This window comes from Colobus angolensis, unplaced genomic scaffold, assembly GCF_000951035.1.
Source record: "Colobus angolensis palliatus isolate OR3802 unplaced genomic scaffold, Cang.pa_1.0 Scaffold133, whole genome shotgun sequence".
NCBI lineage: Eukaryota > Metazoa > Chordata > Mammalia > Primates > Cercopithecidae > Colobus > Colobus angolensis.
Genome location: NW_012114411.1, coordinates 4,960,525 through 4,976,328, shown reverse-complemented (window position 1 = coordinate 4,976,328; position 15,804 = coordinate 4,960,525). Strand labels below are relative to the sequence as shown.

At 41.1% G+C, this 15,804-nt stretch overlaps 1 protein-coding gene across 5 annotated transcripts in view; it reads right to left on the bottom strand.

Moving 5' to 3' along the window:
• Positions 1-15,804, bottom strand: part of GYG2 (glycogenin 2) — a 52,827-nt gene that overhangs the window by 22,724 nt on the left and 14,299 nt on the right. For 3 of the 5 annotated variants that reach the window (XM_011934281.1, XM_011934283.1, XM_011934282.1), the window contains exons 3-6: positions 14,822-14,963; positions 5,741-5,915; positions 4,753-4,915; positions 3,057-3,183 (exon numbers count right to left, since the gene is read on the bottom strand). In XM_011934281.1, coding sequence (XP_011789671.1) covers positions 3,057-3,183; positions 4,753-4,915; positions 5,741-5,915; positions 14,822-14,963 — 607 coding nt within the window. Of the gene's footprint in view, positions 1-3,056; positions 3,184-4,752; positions 4,916-5,740; positions 5,916-14,821; positions 14,964-15,086; positions 15,180-15,804 lie in introns of all 5 variants that reach the window. The other 2 variants (XM_011934280.1, XM_011934284.1) reach the window with 1 other exon arrangement.

Below are 15,804 nucleotides of genomic sequence, written 5' to 3'. Positions count from 1 at the left end.
AGCCTCTGAAGGACTGTCCCAATGGCTTTCCATTATCGATTAGCATTACTGACGATACTACTACTATCAGCATAGTCATCAATATATAATCAATAATAATACACTACTACTTCCAATGCAGTAATCAATATATGATCAATAATAGACTACTACTATCAACATAGTCATCAATATACAATCAATAATAATACACTACTACTATCAATGCATGTAATCAATATATGATCAATAACAATATATTCTTACTATCAATGTAATCATTATGTAATCAATAATATGTTATTATTATCAATATATAATAGTACTCAATATATAATCAATAATAATTACCACTATCAATGTAATCAATAGTCAATAATATACTACTATTAGCATAGTAATCAATATATAATCAATAGTAACATACTACTACTACTATCAATTCAGTAATCAATATGTGATCAATAATAAAATACTATCACTATAGTAATCAATATATAATCAATAATAATATAGTAGTACTATCAATGCAGTAATCAATATATGAGCAATAATAGCATACCACTACTATCAAGATAGTAATCAATATATCATCAATAATACTACTCCACTACTATCAGCATAGTAGTAGTAGTTTTATTTACAGTTATTTTGCATAAAGATATATTTTTAAAATCACAGTTTTTGCAGTTATTTTATTTTCTATATATCAAGAAACATGATCGTAATCCATTGAGATTTTTTCCCAAAACGGGAAAAATAAATCAGTTTTTAAAAAACGCGAAGTACAGCAGCCCAAATCATCGTATCCTTAAAATGACAGGTGCAAAAAAAAATAGCTGTTACAGTGGATAATGCAAGTGGCAAGGCAATTTGCTTTTTTTCTCTTTTACAGGATTTAAAATTTTCTCCTTGCCAACTTTTTTGTTGTTCATCATCACCATCCTCCAGGAGCCTTTTTAAACTTTTTTTCTTGGATCACCTCCTCATGAAATATGAATACAAAAGTCACATGACATATATATGTTCTGTCCATTACATCTGTGATTATACATTAAAAAATAACAAGATTTCACTCCCAAGATCAATTTCTCTTCCTTAGGGACACCGTGTCCTGTGTAGAGAATGCAGACTCTACAATTACTCACTCCCAATATGATTCTCAGATTCTCTATTTTCATTTACAGCCACATCCTCTGTAGCAGTGAATTTCACAGTTTCTGGTCCCCTCACCCTTGAACCTCTTAGGAACTCAAAGAGCTTTTTGTCCGTGTGGATTCTTTCTTTTTTTTCTCCTGAGCTGAGGCTTGCTCTGTCACCCAGGCTGGAGTGCAGTGGCATGATCTCGGCTCACTGCAAACTCCAGTTCCCAGGCTCAAGTGAGCCTCCCTCCGCAGCCTCCCGAGTAGCAGAGACTAGCAGTGTGCGACACCACGTTCAGCTAATGTTTTGTTTTATGTTTTCGTAGAGACAGGGTTTCGTCATGTTGCACAGGCTGGTCTCAAACTCCTGAGCTCAAGTCATCTGCCCGCCTCGGCCTCCCAAAGGGCTGGAATGACAGGTGTGAGCCACTGTGCCCGGTCATGTCCCTGTGGATTCTCTTTCTCCATATTTACAATAATCGAGATTAAAACTGAGAAATTAGAAAGCATATTTATCAATCCCTTTAAAAAAACAAACCATTATGCAGTAACATAAATTTCATAATTTTTCATTAAAAAAATCTCTATATTAAAAAAAATCATTGTGAGAAGAGTGCCATCTATTTTCCCAAGAGGCGACAGCTGGTTCCTCCTAGCTCCATCGGTGTTCAGGGTATTACCTCATTGCATGCCATGTAGTGTCTATAAAATCTCAGCATAGATGCATGAGAAAATGGCAGCAAAAAGGGAAAAAAATCACATCTTCAAATTCTTTTTTTAAAGTAGTTATGACTTTGAAGACACTTGAAAGAGTTGTGGGGTCAGGGTTCCTCGGGCTACACTTTGGGAATCACTGTCGTAGAGCCTTGACTACCTATCATTTATAGCAATCAGCAAGCAGGAGACGAGATATGGGTGTGCGTGTTTCTGTGTGTGTGTATACATATATAACGATGTACAGAGATAGATAGATCTATGTATTAATATGCAGAGAGATGTCTAGATCTAGATAGATGGATAGACGCCTATAAAGATAGAGGTCTAGATCTAGATAGATAGATAGATCTATATAGAGAGAGATCTAGATCTAGATACATATAGAGAGATATATAGATCCATGTATATACATAGATATCTAGCTAGATCTAGATAGATATACAGATATAGATATATAGATCTACGTATATAGCTAGATATCTGGATCTAGATCTATAGATATAGATAGATACCTATATGGATGAAGATCTAAATCTAGATAGATATCTAGATACACAGATATATCTAGTTCTAGATAGATAGAAATAGGTATCTATATAGTGATGTAGATCTAGATAGATATCTAGATCTAGTTAGATTTAGATAGAGATAGATAGATAAATAGATAGATGTTTATAGATAGATATTCAGATCTGGACAGATACATATGATAGATGATAGATAAATAGATAGATATCTAGGTCTATATAGATAGATAAATATCTACATAGATATACAGATTAGATAGATAGATCAATGTATATAGATAGATATCTAGATCTAGATATAGATACATATATAGATATAGATATATAGATCTATGTATACAGATATATATCCAGATCTAGATAGATATGGATAGATAGATAGATAGGTAGATAGATAGATAGATAGATAGACAGACAGATAGATGTCTAGGCCTATATAGATAACTATATAGACAGATAAATACATATCTATATAGATAGACATAGACATCTAGATAGATAGACACATAGACATAGGTATCTATCTATACAGATAAATAGATATTTAGATCTACCTAGAGAGAGACAGACAGACAGATAGATAGATAGATAGATGAGTTTTTAAATACGCCAACAGCTGGTATATCTTCCAGGAGGGAAGGTGGATTGGTAGCGGCAGATCTGGCAGGATTTGCCAGGGTGGAGAACTTACTGCTTGAAGGCAGGGCTGTAAGTGTACATCGTGTTACTACTCAAGTTATAGATGAACGGCAGGTGCTTGTGGATGTCTGCTGTGGACCAGTTCCTGAAGAAACTATTCAGTAAGCCTTGGTCCGCCCCTACATAACGAGCAAACATAAAAGCAGGTTAGCAAAGTATGGCTTGGTCTACTCTAAGAATGCCAGCTGTGCCTGAAGCTCTCAACGTCAACACTTGCCTTAGGGGTTACTAATTCCATTTCTTCTGTCTGCCAGCTGAACGCATTCTCTTGGTTCTCAGAAAGAACTGATAACCCAAGCCATTGATAAAAATAAGTGCATATTCCCTCCAAAATTCTCCACCAGGAGCCCCCAGAATGAATGCTAAAATTGCATATGGAGTCCAAAGCACTCCATTGGTCCCCTAATGAATTCTCCCTGGTAGTGACAATGCTTTTCACACCATTTTTGCGGGTTTTATTAACTCTTCCCCTTTACCTAGAGGCAATTCTTCACTGGTCCAGTATTTTCTTTTACTTTACAAAACTTCCAGCACATTTCCTCTCTACTGATGCCCATTTGAACAAACACCTGCTTCAGGTTGCCTCATTTTAATTCTTCCTATATTCTACCAGAGCTCAGCCAACTACACTCTGTGCATGTTTTTGTAAATAAAGTTTTATTGGAACACAGCTATGCTCTTTTCTTTTTCTTTGGGACAGGGTCTCACTCTGTCGCCCCGACTGGAGTGCAGTGGTGCAATCACAGCTCACTGCAGCCTTGAACTCCTGAGCTCAGGTGCTGCTCCCAACTCAGCCTCCCAGGGAGTGGGGACTACAGGTGCCAGCATCACATCCAGCTTATTTTTGTATTTTTTGTAGAGATGCTATGTTGCCTAGGCTGGTCTTGAACTCCTGGTCTCAAGCCACCTGCCCACTCTGGTCTTGAACTCCTGGACTCAAGCAATCTGTCCGCCCTGGCCTCCCAAAGTGCTGGGATTACAGGCATGAGCCACCACGGCCAGCCCATGTTCAATGCCAAGTACAGTCATGCAACACATAAAAGTGCTTCGGTCAAAGACAGACCACACATATGACGGTGGTCCCACAAGATTTTATACTGTATTTTCACTGGACCTTTGTGATGTTTAGATATGTTTAGAACCACAGATACTTCCCATTAGGTTACAATTGCCTACAACATTCAGTGCAGTCACATGCTTACATGGGTTTGTAGCTTAGGAGGAATAGGCTCTGCCCTCCAGCCTAGGTATACAGTAGGCTATATCATCCAGGTGTGTGCAGATACACTCTAGGATGTTCACACAATGACAAAATCACCTGACACCACATTTCTCAGACCGCATCCCTGTCGTTAAATGAGGCGTGACTGTATGGTCCACGGCTGACTTCATGTCACATCTGCAGAATTGAGTGTGTGCAACAGAGACCATAAGGCGTGCAACTCTGAAAATAGTTACTATCAGCCCTTTAGAGAGGGATTTGCTCACCTATTTTATATGACTGGATTGTCGAACCGTTCTTTCTACTCAGCAAGGATATTTCCTACACCCCTGACTGGCCACATTCTTCAATTTCCACCTCAGTCTTCAAGTGGCCATTCCCAGATATGGGATGGGGTGAGGCTGTGATGCAGGTCTAGGCAGCAGTCCCGTTCTCTTCCCCCAGCATCCGGGCCGTCCTGACTTACCGTCAAAGCTGCCGTGTTCCGTGGCGTGCTGCAGCAGGAGTTTATGCGTGTGGAGGGAAGGCTGGAAGACAAACACCCCGCTATTGAAGCAATCCGGCCATCCGGGGTCCGGGGCCGCAGAAAACTCTCCCCTGTCGAACAGCTCATCGACATTGGACAGCACCTGGTGAAGCAAAACACGCAGAACCTGCCACAATGCTTCTTTTACCAATGCTTCTGTTTTTGAGACAGAGTCTTGCTCTGTTGCCCAGGCTGGAGTGCAGTGGTGCGGTCTCGGCTCACTGTGGTCTCCGCCTCCCAGGTCCAAGCGATTCCCCCACCTCAGCCTCCTGAGTAGCTGGGATGACAGGCACCTGCTACCATGCCTGGCTAATTTTTGTAATTTTAGTAAAAACGGGGTTTCACCATGTTGGCCAGGCTGGTCTCGAACTCCTGGCCTCAAGTGATCCACTCATCTCAACCTCCGAAAGTGCTGAGATTACAGGCGTGAGTCACTGTGCCCAGCCGCAAGTTTTTTCCCTAATGATTCTATTTTTTGTGTGTAAAATACTGTGGTTATAATTCACTCCTGGGGTAGGAACATGTCTTCCAATGCCCCGTTCTCTTCGGCAGGGTCTAGCACAGTGCTCAGGGGTATGTTATGTCTGATTACAAAAGACTGAACATCTGTGTTAGAAATAGAAATGCACATGACCTACCAGTAAGAGTTGACAGCCTGGCCAGCATGGTGAAACCCAGTCTGCACAAAAATACAAAAATTAACCGGGCATGATGGTGGGTGCCTGTAATCGCAGCCACTCGGGAGGCTGAGGTGGGAGAATCACTTGAACCCAAGAGGCAGAGGTTGCAGTGAGCCCAGATCGTGCCATTGCACTCCAGCTTGGGTGACAGAGTAAATGTGTTGCAAAAAAACAAAAGTTGACAGCCTGCTTAAAGATCGAGATGTGGTCTTGGAGGGTTTCCTATCAAGCAGAGAGTCTTCACTCACCAGAGTGTCCGCATCCAGGAAGACACACTTGCTGTAGTGAGTGAGAGTCCAACAGTGAAGCTTGGTGAGGGTGAGCCCGAGCTCTGGTCTCCTCAGAAAGGCCAGGTGGATGTAGTCTGCACTATCGATTAGATTCACTTCAATGACTTCATCGAACACCTTCGAGAGGATGACCCTGGAACAGACATGTGCCAAATAGGACAGCAGGTTAATATTTAGCATAGAACCACCTCCTCCTTTAAGAGGGTGCTGTTTTGCTGCTCACAAACATGGAACGCAGAGAGAATCCCCACGGCCCTCACTGTGGTCTCCATGTTCAGAGCACATTTCCACAGATGCCTTAGAGCTGTGCACACCGTCCATTTGTGCCCAAAAGCCTACGCACGCTTGAATGCAAATGTCAATGGTGGGAAACCCCACCGTACCGGAAGAATTAATATATTACTTTAGTAATGTACCTGAGCTAAATGACTGAGGCTTTAGGGGTGCATAGAAACCACCACAATTTGTATGACATTTTGAAGTGAATTAAATATCTTTGAACATGCTTCTTCGATAGCCAGTGTTATATTTTTCAATCAACACAAAGCACAATGATTACTCTAAGTTCAATATTTTCATATTCATATATTTAAAGTCATGCAAGGCCTGGCGCAGTGGCTCACACCTGTAATCCCAGCACTTTGGGAGGCCGAGATGTCCGAATCACTTGAGGTCAGGAGTTCGAGATCAGCCTGACCAACATGGTGAAACCCCTTCTCTACTAAAAATACAAAAACTAGCCAGGTGTGGTGGCGCCTGTAGTCCCAGCTACTCGGGAGGCTGAGGCAGGAGAATCGCTTGACCCCGGGAGGCAGAGGTTGCAGTGAGCTGAGATCACGCCACTGCACTCCAGCCTAGGTGACAGAACAAGACTCTATCTCAAAACAAACAAAAAACAAAAACAAAAACAAACAAACAAAAAACTTAAATTAGCCAGGCGTGGTGGTGGGCACCTGTAATTCCTGCTACTCAGGATGCTGAGGCAGGAGAATCGCTTGAACCCAGGGGGCAGTGGTTGCAGGAGGCTGAGATGGCACCACTGCACTCCAGCCTGGGCGACAGAGTGAGACTCTGTCTCAAAACACAAACAAAAAAATAAAGTCATGCAAGCTGCAACTTCCCTGTCAAAATTACTAGCTGCCAAATTTATACCTGTTTTTTCAGCTGTACCTTTTGGTGTGTAGAATTTCTAAATTTCTGTGAAGTAGATTTTGTAGAATGTAATGTGTTCACTGCCTTTGTGAAGCGATATATAATTGCATAATTTCTGTGTGTAAACTGAATGCTTGGGCTTTCAATACGGTGTTCATATAAAGCAATAAATGTTAATGTTATGAAAAAGAAATGCATGCATAATTGAAAAATGTGACAAATTGAACAGAGCTGTCTTAAGATGCATGCACTTGGGCCATCTCTTAGGAAGACAGCTTCACCCTGTAAACTGCAGAGGCAGAGAAATGTAAATGCTGAGCTGGTAGAAACTAACAGAAGTCCATAACAATCTCTATCAATTTTTACTTTCTGTATTCAAAACTTACATTGTTAGTTGCATACAAGTTTGAGACTTGAAGCTTGAAAGACTGTACATTTTATCAAAGTGAAATCTGCTCTGTTCCATTTATTTATTTATTTTTGCTTAAATCCCACTTCATCATAGTCTGGAACATACTGGGATGACAGAAAAATTAAGCAAGTGCTAGAAAAAGGATGGGGGCATGTTGAAAGAATATAGGGGGCCAGCTAGGAGAAGCAACCAATTGCCAAAGCTGAAATAATGTAATCAATAACAAAAAACAACAAGTCCAAAATACGAAATAAATATTCATAGGCCTACACTAATATAAGCTTTTTTTTGATACAGGGTCTCACTCTGTCACCCAGGCTAGAGTGCAGTGGTGCAATCATAGCTCACTGCAGCCTCCAACTCCTGGGCTCAAGTGGTCCTCCCACCTCAGCCTCCCAAGTAACCGGGACTACAAGTGCACGCCACCATGCCTGGCTAATTTTTTGTATTTTTTGGTAGAAATGGGGTTTCACGATGTTTATGAAGCTTGTCTCAAACTTCTGGGCTCAAGCAATCTGCCTGCCTCAGTCTCCCAAAGTGCTGGGGGTACAGGCATGAGCCACCACGCCTGACTTAATATAACTATTGAATAAACAAATATGTGAGAAAGAAGGGGCAGGTTGAATTTACAACATAATTCCAAGTAATTGAAATAGAAGGAATGAGGGAAGTAGAAAATAGAAAATCACCATTAGGCAAACACTATAGTAACAACTGTGGCAGACAAGACTCACTGATTTTTAGAGAAGAAACAGGCTGTTTGTGTAATGTCTATCCCAAGATATTTATCCATTACTAAAAGAAAAAAATAATAATTTTACAGTGGAGAACTCCAACAGACCACTTAATCCAGGTGATCAAATTTAACATCACCAGGACAGGACATAAAGACACTCCGTAACATGACACACTGAAAACTTACATCAATTCTGATGACTTTTTTGCCAAAAATGCATAACCTCAATCTAATCTTGAGAAAACACTGGACAAAACCAAACTGAAGACTGGGTACAGTGGCTCACGCTTGTAATCCCAGCACTTTGGGAGGCCGAGGCGGGTGGATCACCTGACGTCAGGAGTTGGAGACCAGCCTGGCCAACAAGGTAAAACCCCACCTCTACTAAAAATACAAAAACTAGCTGGGTACGGTGGTGGGCACCTGTAATCCCAGCTACTCTGGAGGCTGAGGCATGAGAATTACTTGAACCTGGGAAGCAGAGGTTGCAGTGAGCTGAGATCGCGCCACTGCATTCCAGCCTGGGGGATAGAGTGAGACTCTGTCTCAAAAAAAAAAAACAAAAAACTGAAGAGCAATCTATAAAACAATTGACCATTACTTAGATTGGATAGTGGAACAGAATGATACAAATGCATCCATGTATTTTCAACATTTTGTTTGTTTTTAATTCAGCTGCCTCCTGCACTACTGTATGTCTGGATTTTATGTTTATTTTCCCATTCAGAAAGTCTACCTTTTTTAAAAGGAATTTTAATCCATTCATGTTTATTATGATCACTGTTATATTTGGATTGAGTCCTGCAGTTTTGTTTCATATTATTTTCCCTTTTTACATATATCAGACTTTCTACTTCTTCAGTGTAATTCTTTCCCACCCACCTCTGATTGCATGAATCAGGTTTTCTTCAATCCATGCATTTCCCATCAAGGCTCTGAAACTTGTACAAATCTTTTCTAGTTTTCTGGTGGTAACCACCCTTCAACTGTCAGCACACATATTTAAGCTTATATTTTCTATCAAATATAAAGGTAGTCATTACCTATGTCTTCTTCCCAGAAGAAACAAAAACATGAACATATGCTCATTCTCTCTTTCTGCTCTGCTCTTTCAATAACCTCCCATGTGAAATGTTAATTCCAGATTATTTTCACAACTATGCACTAACACATTCAGACTTAAGTCTCTTTTATACATGTATTTATTCAGCACTGCTTCCTGTGTGCTCTCTTCTATTATTATTATTAATATTATTATTATTATTATTATTATTATTTTGAGACAGGGTCTTGCTCTGTCACCCAGGCTGGAGTACAGTAGTGTAATCACAGCTCACTGCAGCTTCAGTCTCCTGGGCTCAAGTGATCCTCCCACCTCAGCCTCCTGAGTAGCAAAGACTTCAGGCATGCGCCACTGCACTCAGCAATTTAAAATAATTTTTCAGTAGAGATGAGACCTCACTATGTTGTCCAGGTTGGTCTTGAACTCTTGGACTCAAGCGACTCTCCCACCTCAGCCTCCCAAAATGCTGTGGTTACAGGCATGAGCCACTGTGCTTGGCTACTCTCGCCTTTCTTGGATTACATTCCATTTTGCTGGAGTCAATCAACTAACTTTTTCCTCCAAGGTCTTTAAGGGATAACATTTTTAATGTTTGCAAATTTGAAAAGTCTTTGTTTTGCTTTCAAATTACAGTACTAAAGCTGAATACAGAACTTTCATTTCAACGTTGTCTTGCACCAGAATTTTGAACCATCAATTGTCTCAACCAGATTGATACAGAAAGGCATTTAGGATTTTTCTTCATTTTTGCTGTTCTAAAATTTTACCACTGTGTCTACATTTGAGCTTTCTTCATCCACTCTGCTCAATATCCGGAACACTCTCAATCTAAACTTTTTCTCAGAGCTGAAATATAATAGGAGTTACTTCTCTCCCTTCCTCCCTTCCTTCCTTCCTCCCTTTCTCTTTCTTTCTCTCTCTCTCTTTCTTTCTTTCTTTTTTTTCTCTCCTATTTGACAGATATTGAAGCTCTCAGACCTTTCCTCTCTCTTAGCATTTCTCTTGGACTCGACATTTATTTGTAAGATTTCACTGCTCTGTATTCAAGGTAACTATTTCTCTGAAAAAGTACCCTTCCTTCAGCAAATCTCCCTCTGCTTTTGACCCAGTTATTTATGGAATTGATGGCATCTTCACTGCAGTTGCATAAAGATCTGGGCCATGGGGAGGGCAAGAGAAACAGCACTCCACCTCGCTACAAATGGCACTGCCATTTATGTCCTTATATCCTTTTGTTCAGCTCTGTTCATTTTCCTAAAATAAACTCCTGGAAGCCGAATTATGTTTCATGAATACCATTAGTTTAAAGCTATAAACGCAGGCTCCTGGCATGGTTTCCCTACAAGATCACTCCACAACACGCTTGTACCACACAGCCTGGGTGAGGACGATCTCCCACCACCCACACTCCTGTCATTTATGGTCATTGCTCACTGCTCGTCTTCTACTGCCCTGAGCACCGCAGAGCGCCATCCCTCAATTCTCCCCATGACTGCGAAACATATAATAAAAGGGCCTACAAAACCTCAACCCAACCTGCAGCACTGAACCTTCCCACGATTTCTGCCATGTTGCTTCTGAATATTTTAAAGTTCCTCTTGAGTAGACCTTAAGCTTACCTTGATACAGGTAGGCAACAAGTAATAATGACATGATGGAAGATGCATTATCTATCCCCTCAAGCATGTATCCTTTGTGTTACAAGCAATTCAATTATACTCTTTAACAGTATTTTCCTATCCCCCTGCCCCCGCCGGCTTTTAAAATAAAACAGGGAACCTGCTGGATGTGCTATGTGTACCTTTCCACTCACTGGTGCATTCATTTTTGGACCTTAATATAGTCAGGCTTTTTTTTCTTTCCTTCTTTTTTGGCAGAGTCTCGCTGTCACCAGGCCGGAGTGCAGTGGCATGATCTGGGCTTACTGCAACCTCCGCCTCCCAGGTTCAAGCAATTCTCCTGCCTCAGCCTTCCGAGTAGCTGGAATTACAGGCACCACCACGCCCGGCTAATGTTTTTTGTATTTTTAGTAAAGACAGGGTTTCACCATGTTGGTCAGGCTGGTGTTGAACTCCTGACCTCAAGTGATCTGCCCACCTCGGCCTCCCAAAGTGCTGGGATTACAGGTGTGAGCCACCGCACCCAGCCGGTTGTTCATGACAATGCCTACTTTTGTATTTATCTATCTTTGCTTCTGGCGTGCTAGAGATGAGCCAGTGCAAACCCCTCAAGTGTTTTAAGAGTTCTTCGTATGTGATGGACAATAAGAACCCCTCCGTTATAATATTGTAAATGTGTCCCTCAGGTTGTTTTATCTTCTACTTTAACACATAGTATCTCTGACACAGCAATTCTGGTGTCCTCTTCCATCTTGTGTAATTTACAACAGCATTTCCAGCTTTCAGATGAATGAAACATCCACCTGCATCAATATGTGGAGATATTTTTAGTTGTCACAACTGCCAACTTCTGTCGGCATCTGGTGGGCAGAGCCCGAGGCGCTGCTCCACACCCTACAGTGCACAGGGCGCCCCACCACACGGAACCCTCCAGTCCCAGAGAGCAGCAGTACTGAGAAACTTCCATCTATTTTCTTGTAAGATTTCTCTATGTTTTAAATATTTACCTCTATATTTATAATCTATGTGGATTTTTTTTTTTTTTTTGACAGAGTCTTGCTCTGTCACCCAGGCGGGAGCACAGTGGCACCATCTCGGCTCATTGCAACCTTAACCTCCCAGACTCACGTGATTCTCCTGCCTCAGCCTCCCAAGTAGCTGGGATTGCAGATGCCTGTCACCACACCCAGCTAATTTTTTTTTTTTTTTTTTTTTGTATTTTTAGTAGAGATGGGGCTTCACCATGTTGACCAGACTGGTCTCGAACTCCTGACCTCAAGTGATCCACCTGCTTCAGCCTCCCAAAGGGTTGGGATGACAGGCATGAGCCACCATGGCCAGCCTGGAATTCATTTTGTTATATGCTTAGCTTTTATTTTAAAAGGATCTTATCATTGATTTTCTCTAACATATTAATGTGATGAATGACATTAATAGATTTTAAAATAATAACCTATCTTTGCTTTCTTAGGGCAAGCACTATTTATTTCTTTACTACAGGGCTAGAGTTGCCTTATTAACATCCTGTATTTGAGGGCTTTCTCAATTCATATGTAAACACAATCAAGCCTATAAATCAAGTTTGGGTGTCAAGATTATAACAGTTTCTTAAAATAAGTGAACATATTCATCTTTTGCTAGGTTCTGTGATAGCTTATGTAGCAGGGAAATTAATTCATCATGAGCAATTTAACAGAACTTCCCTTAATATTGCCCAAACCAGGGACTTTCTACAAGATAAGCCTTTGGTAACATTTTCAGTTTTTCTCATAGTTATTGTTAAACAGAAGGTTTCTATTTCTTCTGATGACAACAACCAACATCTCACTGATTCCCTGAGAAGGATCAAGCCCTTCTTCAATACTCCCAACGTTATTACCATAAGGGTTCTATATAGTATTCACTATTAAAACTGCCTCCAAATGACTTCTTTCTAATTTCAATTTTGCACATTTATGTTTTCTCAAATAAAAGATTCATTTTTATTTGTTATTTTTATTTTTAGAGAGAGGAGCTCACTCTGTTGCCCAGTCTGGAGTACAGTGGTGTGATCATGGCTCACTACAGCCTCGAACCTCTAGGCTCAACAATCCTCCCACCTCAGCTTCCTGAGTAGCTAGGACTGCAGGTGCGCACCACCACACCTGGCTAACTCTTTTTATTTTCTGTAGAGATAGAGTCTTGCTATGTTGCCCAGACTGTCTCAAACTCCTGGCCTCAGGCAATCCTTCCACCTTGGCCTCCCTGAAGATTTGTTAATCTAATCCCTGAATATGTTTCTTGTTCCCAATGATTAGTTTTATCGTTTTATCTTTATGAATTTTTTTAATGCTGTTTGCTTTTTTTTATTATTATTTTAAAAATATTTGGGGCTGGGCACAGTGAATCACATCTGTAATCCCAGCGCTTTGGGAGGCCGAGGCGGGTGGATCACTTGAGGTCAGGAGTTTGAGACCAGCCTGGTCAACATGGTGAAACCTTGTCTCTACTAAAAATACAAAAATTAGCCGGGCGTGATGTTGGATGCCTGTAATCCCAGCTACTCAGAACGCTGAGGCAGGAGAATCACTGGAACCTGGGAGGTGGAGGTTGCACTGAGCCAAGATCGCGCCATTGCACTCCAGCCTGGACGACAGAGTGAGACTCTGTCTCAAAAAATTAAAAAAATAAATAAATACACACACACACACACACACACACATTTTACATTTAAATCAGTGAAATTATCCAGTTCAGATGTATATATGAAATATATATATTTGAAATTATCCAGTTCAAATATATATTTTTTATATGTACATACATATATATTTGAATATATATACATACATGTATACATACATATATGCATGCATGTATAAATATATACATGTATATATACATCCACTGTATATATATGCATATGCACATGTATGCATATAGACATATATACATGCACATGTATGTATATAAACATGTATCTATTTGAAGTGGCTAATTGCTTCACTGATTTGAATTTTCTTTCTTGTACCACTGTAGTTGCTCTCTTTGCTTTGTATAGGAAGCACTCACATTGCAGTGATTTTCTGAAATAGTACATAATTCAAGCTTTCATGTGTACCTGGATTGAGTTATTTAGGCGAGTACTCCTAGTTTAAAACGTCTGAGGACACATTGGTTGGTTTTTTCTTTGTTTGTTCTCTTTTTAGTTTAGCTATTAATGTCTGGATTTATTATTTCATTGTCAAAGAATATGACATTCAATTCCTGCTACATCTGCCATATTAAATGCCTCCTCGTCCCATTCATATAAAATCAGTTTTTCTAAGTGGTCCATGGCTGATGAAAGAAAAAGATTATTGCTTACATAATGTATGACATTTAAGAGAAGCCTTATGCTTTATTCATTAGAGGCATTTATTTACGTATTTCCTTTATTTGAGAATTAAAGACAAAGGGAGTTATAAAAGGAAATTATAAAAAAAAGACTCCTTGGCCGGGTGCCGTGGCTCATGCCTGTAATCCCAGCACTTTGGGAGGCCAAGCCGGGTGGACTGAGTGAGTCCAGGAGTTCAAGATCAGCCTAGGCAACGTGGAGAAACTCTGTCTCTACCAAAAATACAAAAAGTAAAAATAAAAATAGCCGAGCATGGGGTCACATACTTGTGGTCCCAGCTACTTAGAAGGCTAAGGAGGGAAGATCGCTTGAGCCCGGGAGGGAGAGGTTGCAGTGAGCCGAGATGGTACCACTGCACTCCAGCCTGGGTGACAGAGCGAGACCCTGTCTCAAAAACAAATAAACAAAATAGAATTGAGTTTTCAATTTCCATGATTGGGAGAATGAACTGTAACCAAACCCAGCATTGTTTTTTAAAGTATTGTGAAGCTGATCACACACCTATTTTCACATGATTCGAAGGTTCGTTACAAATATCAGATGCCCATCATGATTGCCGGCCATCCAGGCCTGTGAAGAAGGGCGGTTAGTCATCAGAATAACTCCTAGGACCTCTGGGGGGAGAGGTGACCCTCCTTCTATAGGACCCAGCTGGGCACAAGCCGCATCTCTGAGCCTTACCTGAGCAGGCTGGACACCTGAGGAGTGATCAACACCACCAGCTTCCTCGTCAGCCTGTGTCTCCTCAGTGACTGCCCCAGGACCAGGGCGCCCTGGCAGTAGATGTCATTGGTGGCCAGTGTGACAAAAGCCTGATCAGTCACTGTGAAAATCAACAAAAAACACCAGAGTTACACTCCTGAGGGACAGCAGGGGTGATGGGGCCATAGTCACCTCCTCTCCTCTCCCACGAATCATGGCTTGAGCCAGACATGATGGTTCACACCTGTTATCCCAGCACTTTGGGAGGCTGAGGCGGGTGAATTGCTTGACCTCAGGAGTTTGAGACCAGCCTGGGCAACATGGTGAAACTCTGTCTCTATTAAAAATACAAAAATTAGCTGGACGTGGTGGCATTCCTGTAGTTACAGCTACTCGGGAGGCTGAGGTGGGAGGATACTTGAGCCTGGGAGTTCGAGGGTGCAGTGAGCCGTGATTGCACCACTGTACTCCAGCCTGGGTGACAGAGTGAGACCCTGTCTTAAAAAAAAAAAAAAAAAATCAGGACTTGCAGTGAATATTCAGTATTCTAATTCACATACATACTTCCTTTCATTCTAAACAAAACAAACCACAGGAGGAGCAGGAAGGACAAAGTCAACCCAACTGCTATGCCCATTTCCTGACACTGCAGTGCCATGGAAACTCATAGCTACTATCCCTTATTTTATGTTGTGTTTGACTCTTGAAAACTCACCCAAAGTGTTTAGATCTTAGGTGAAAACAAAAGGCAAAAAGTGGAAGTGATGGCTTGATGACCTGAGTTACAGCAAAGATGTAAAATCCAACTCACTCAAAAGAACTGTGCTCTAGGCTAGGTGCAGTGGCTCATGCCTGTAATCCCAGTGCTAGGGCCGAAGAAGGGGGATCATTTGACCCCAGGAGTTTGAAATCAGCCTGGGAAACACAGCAAGACCTCATCTCTACTGAAAAAAAAAAAAAAA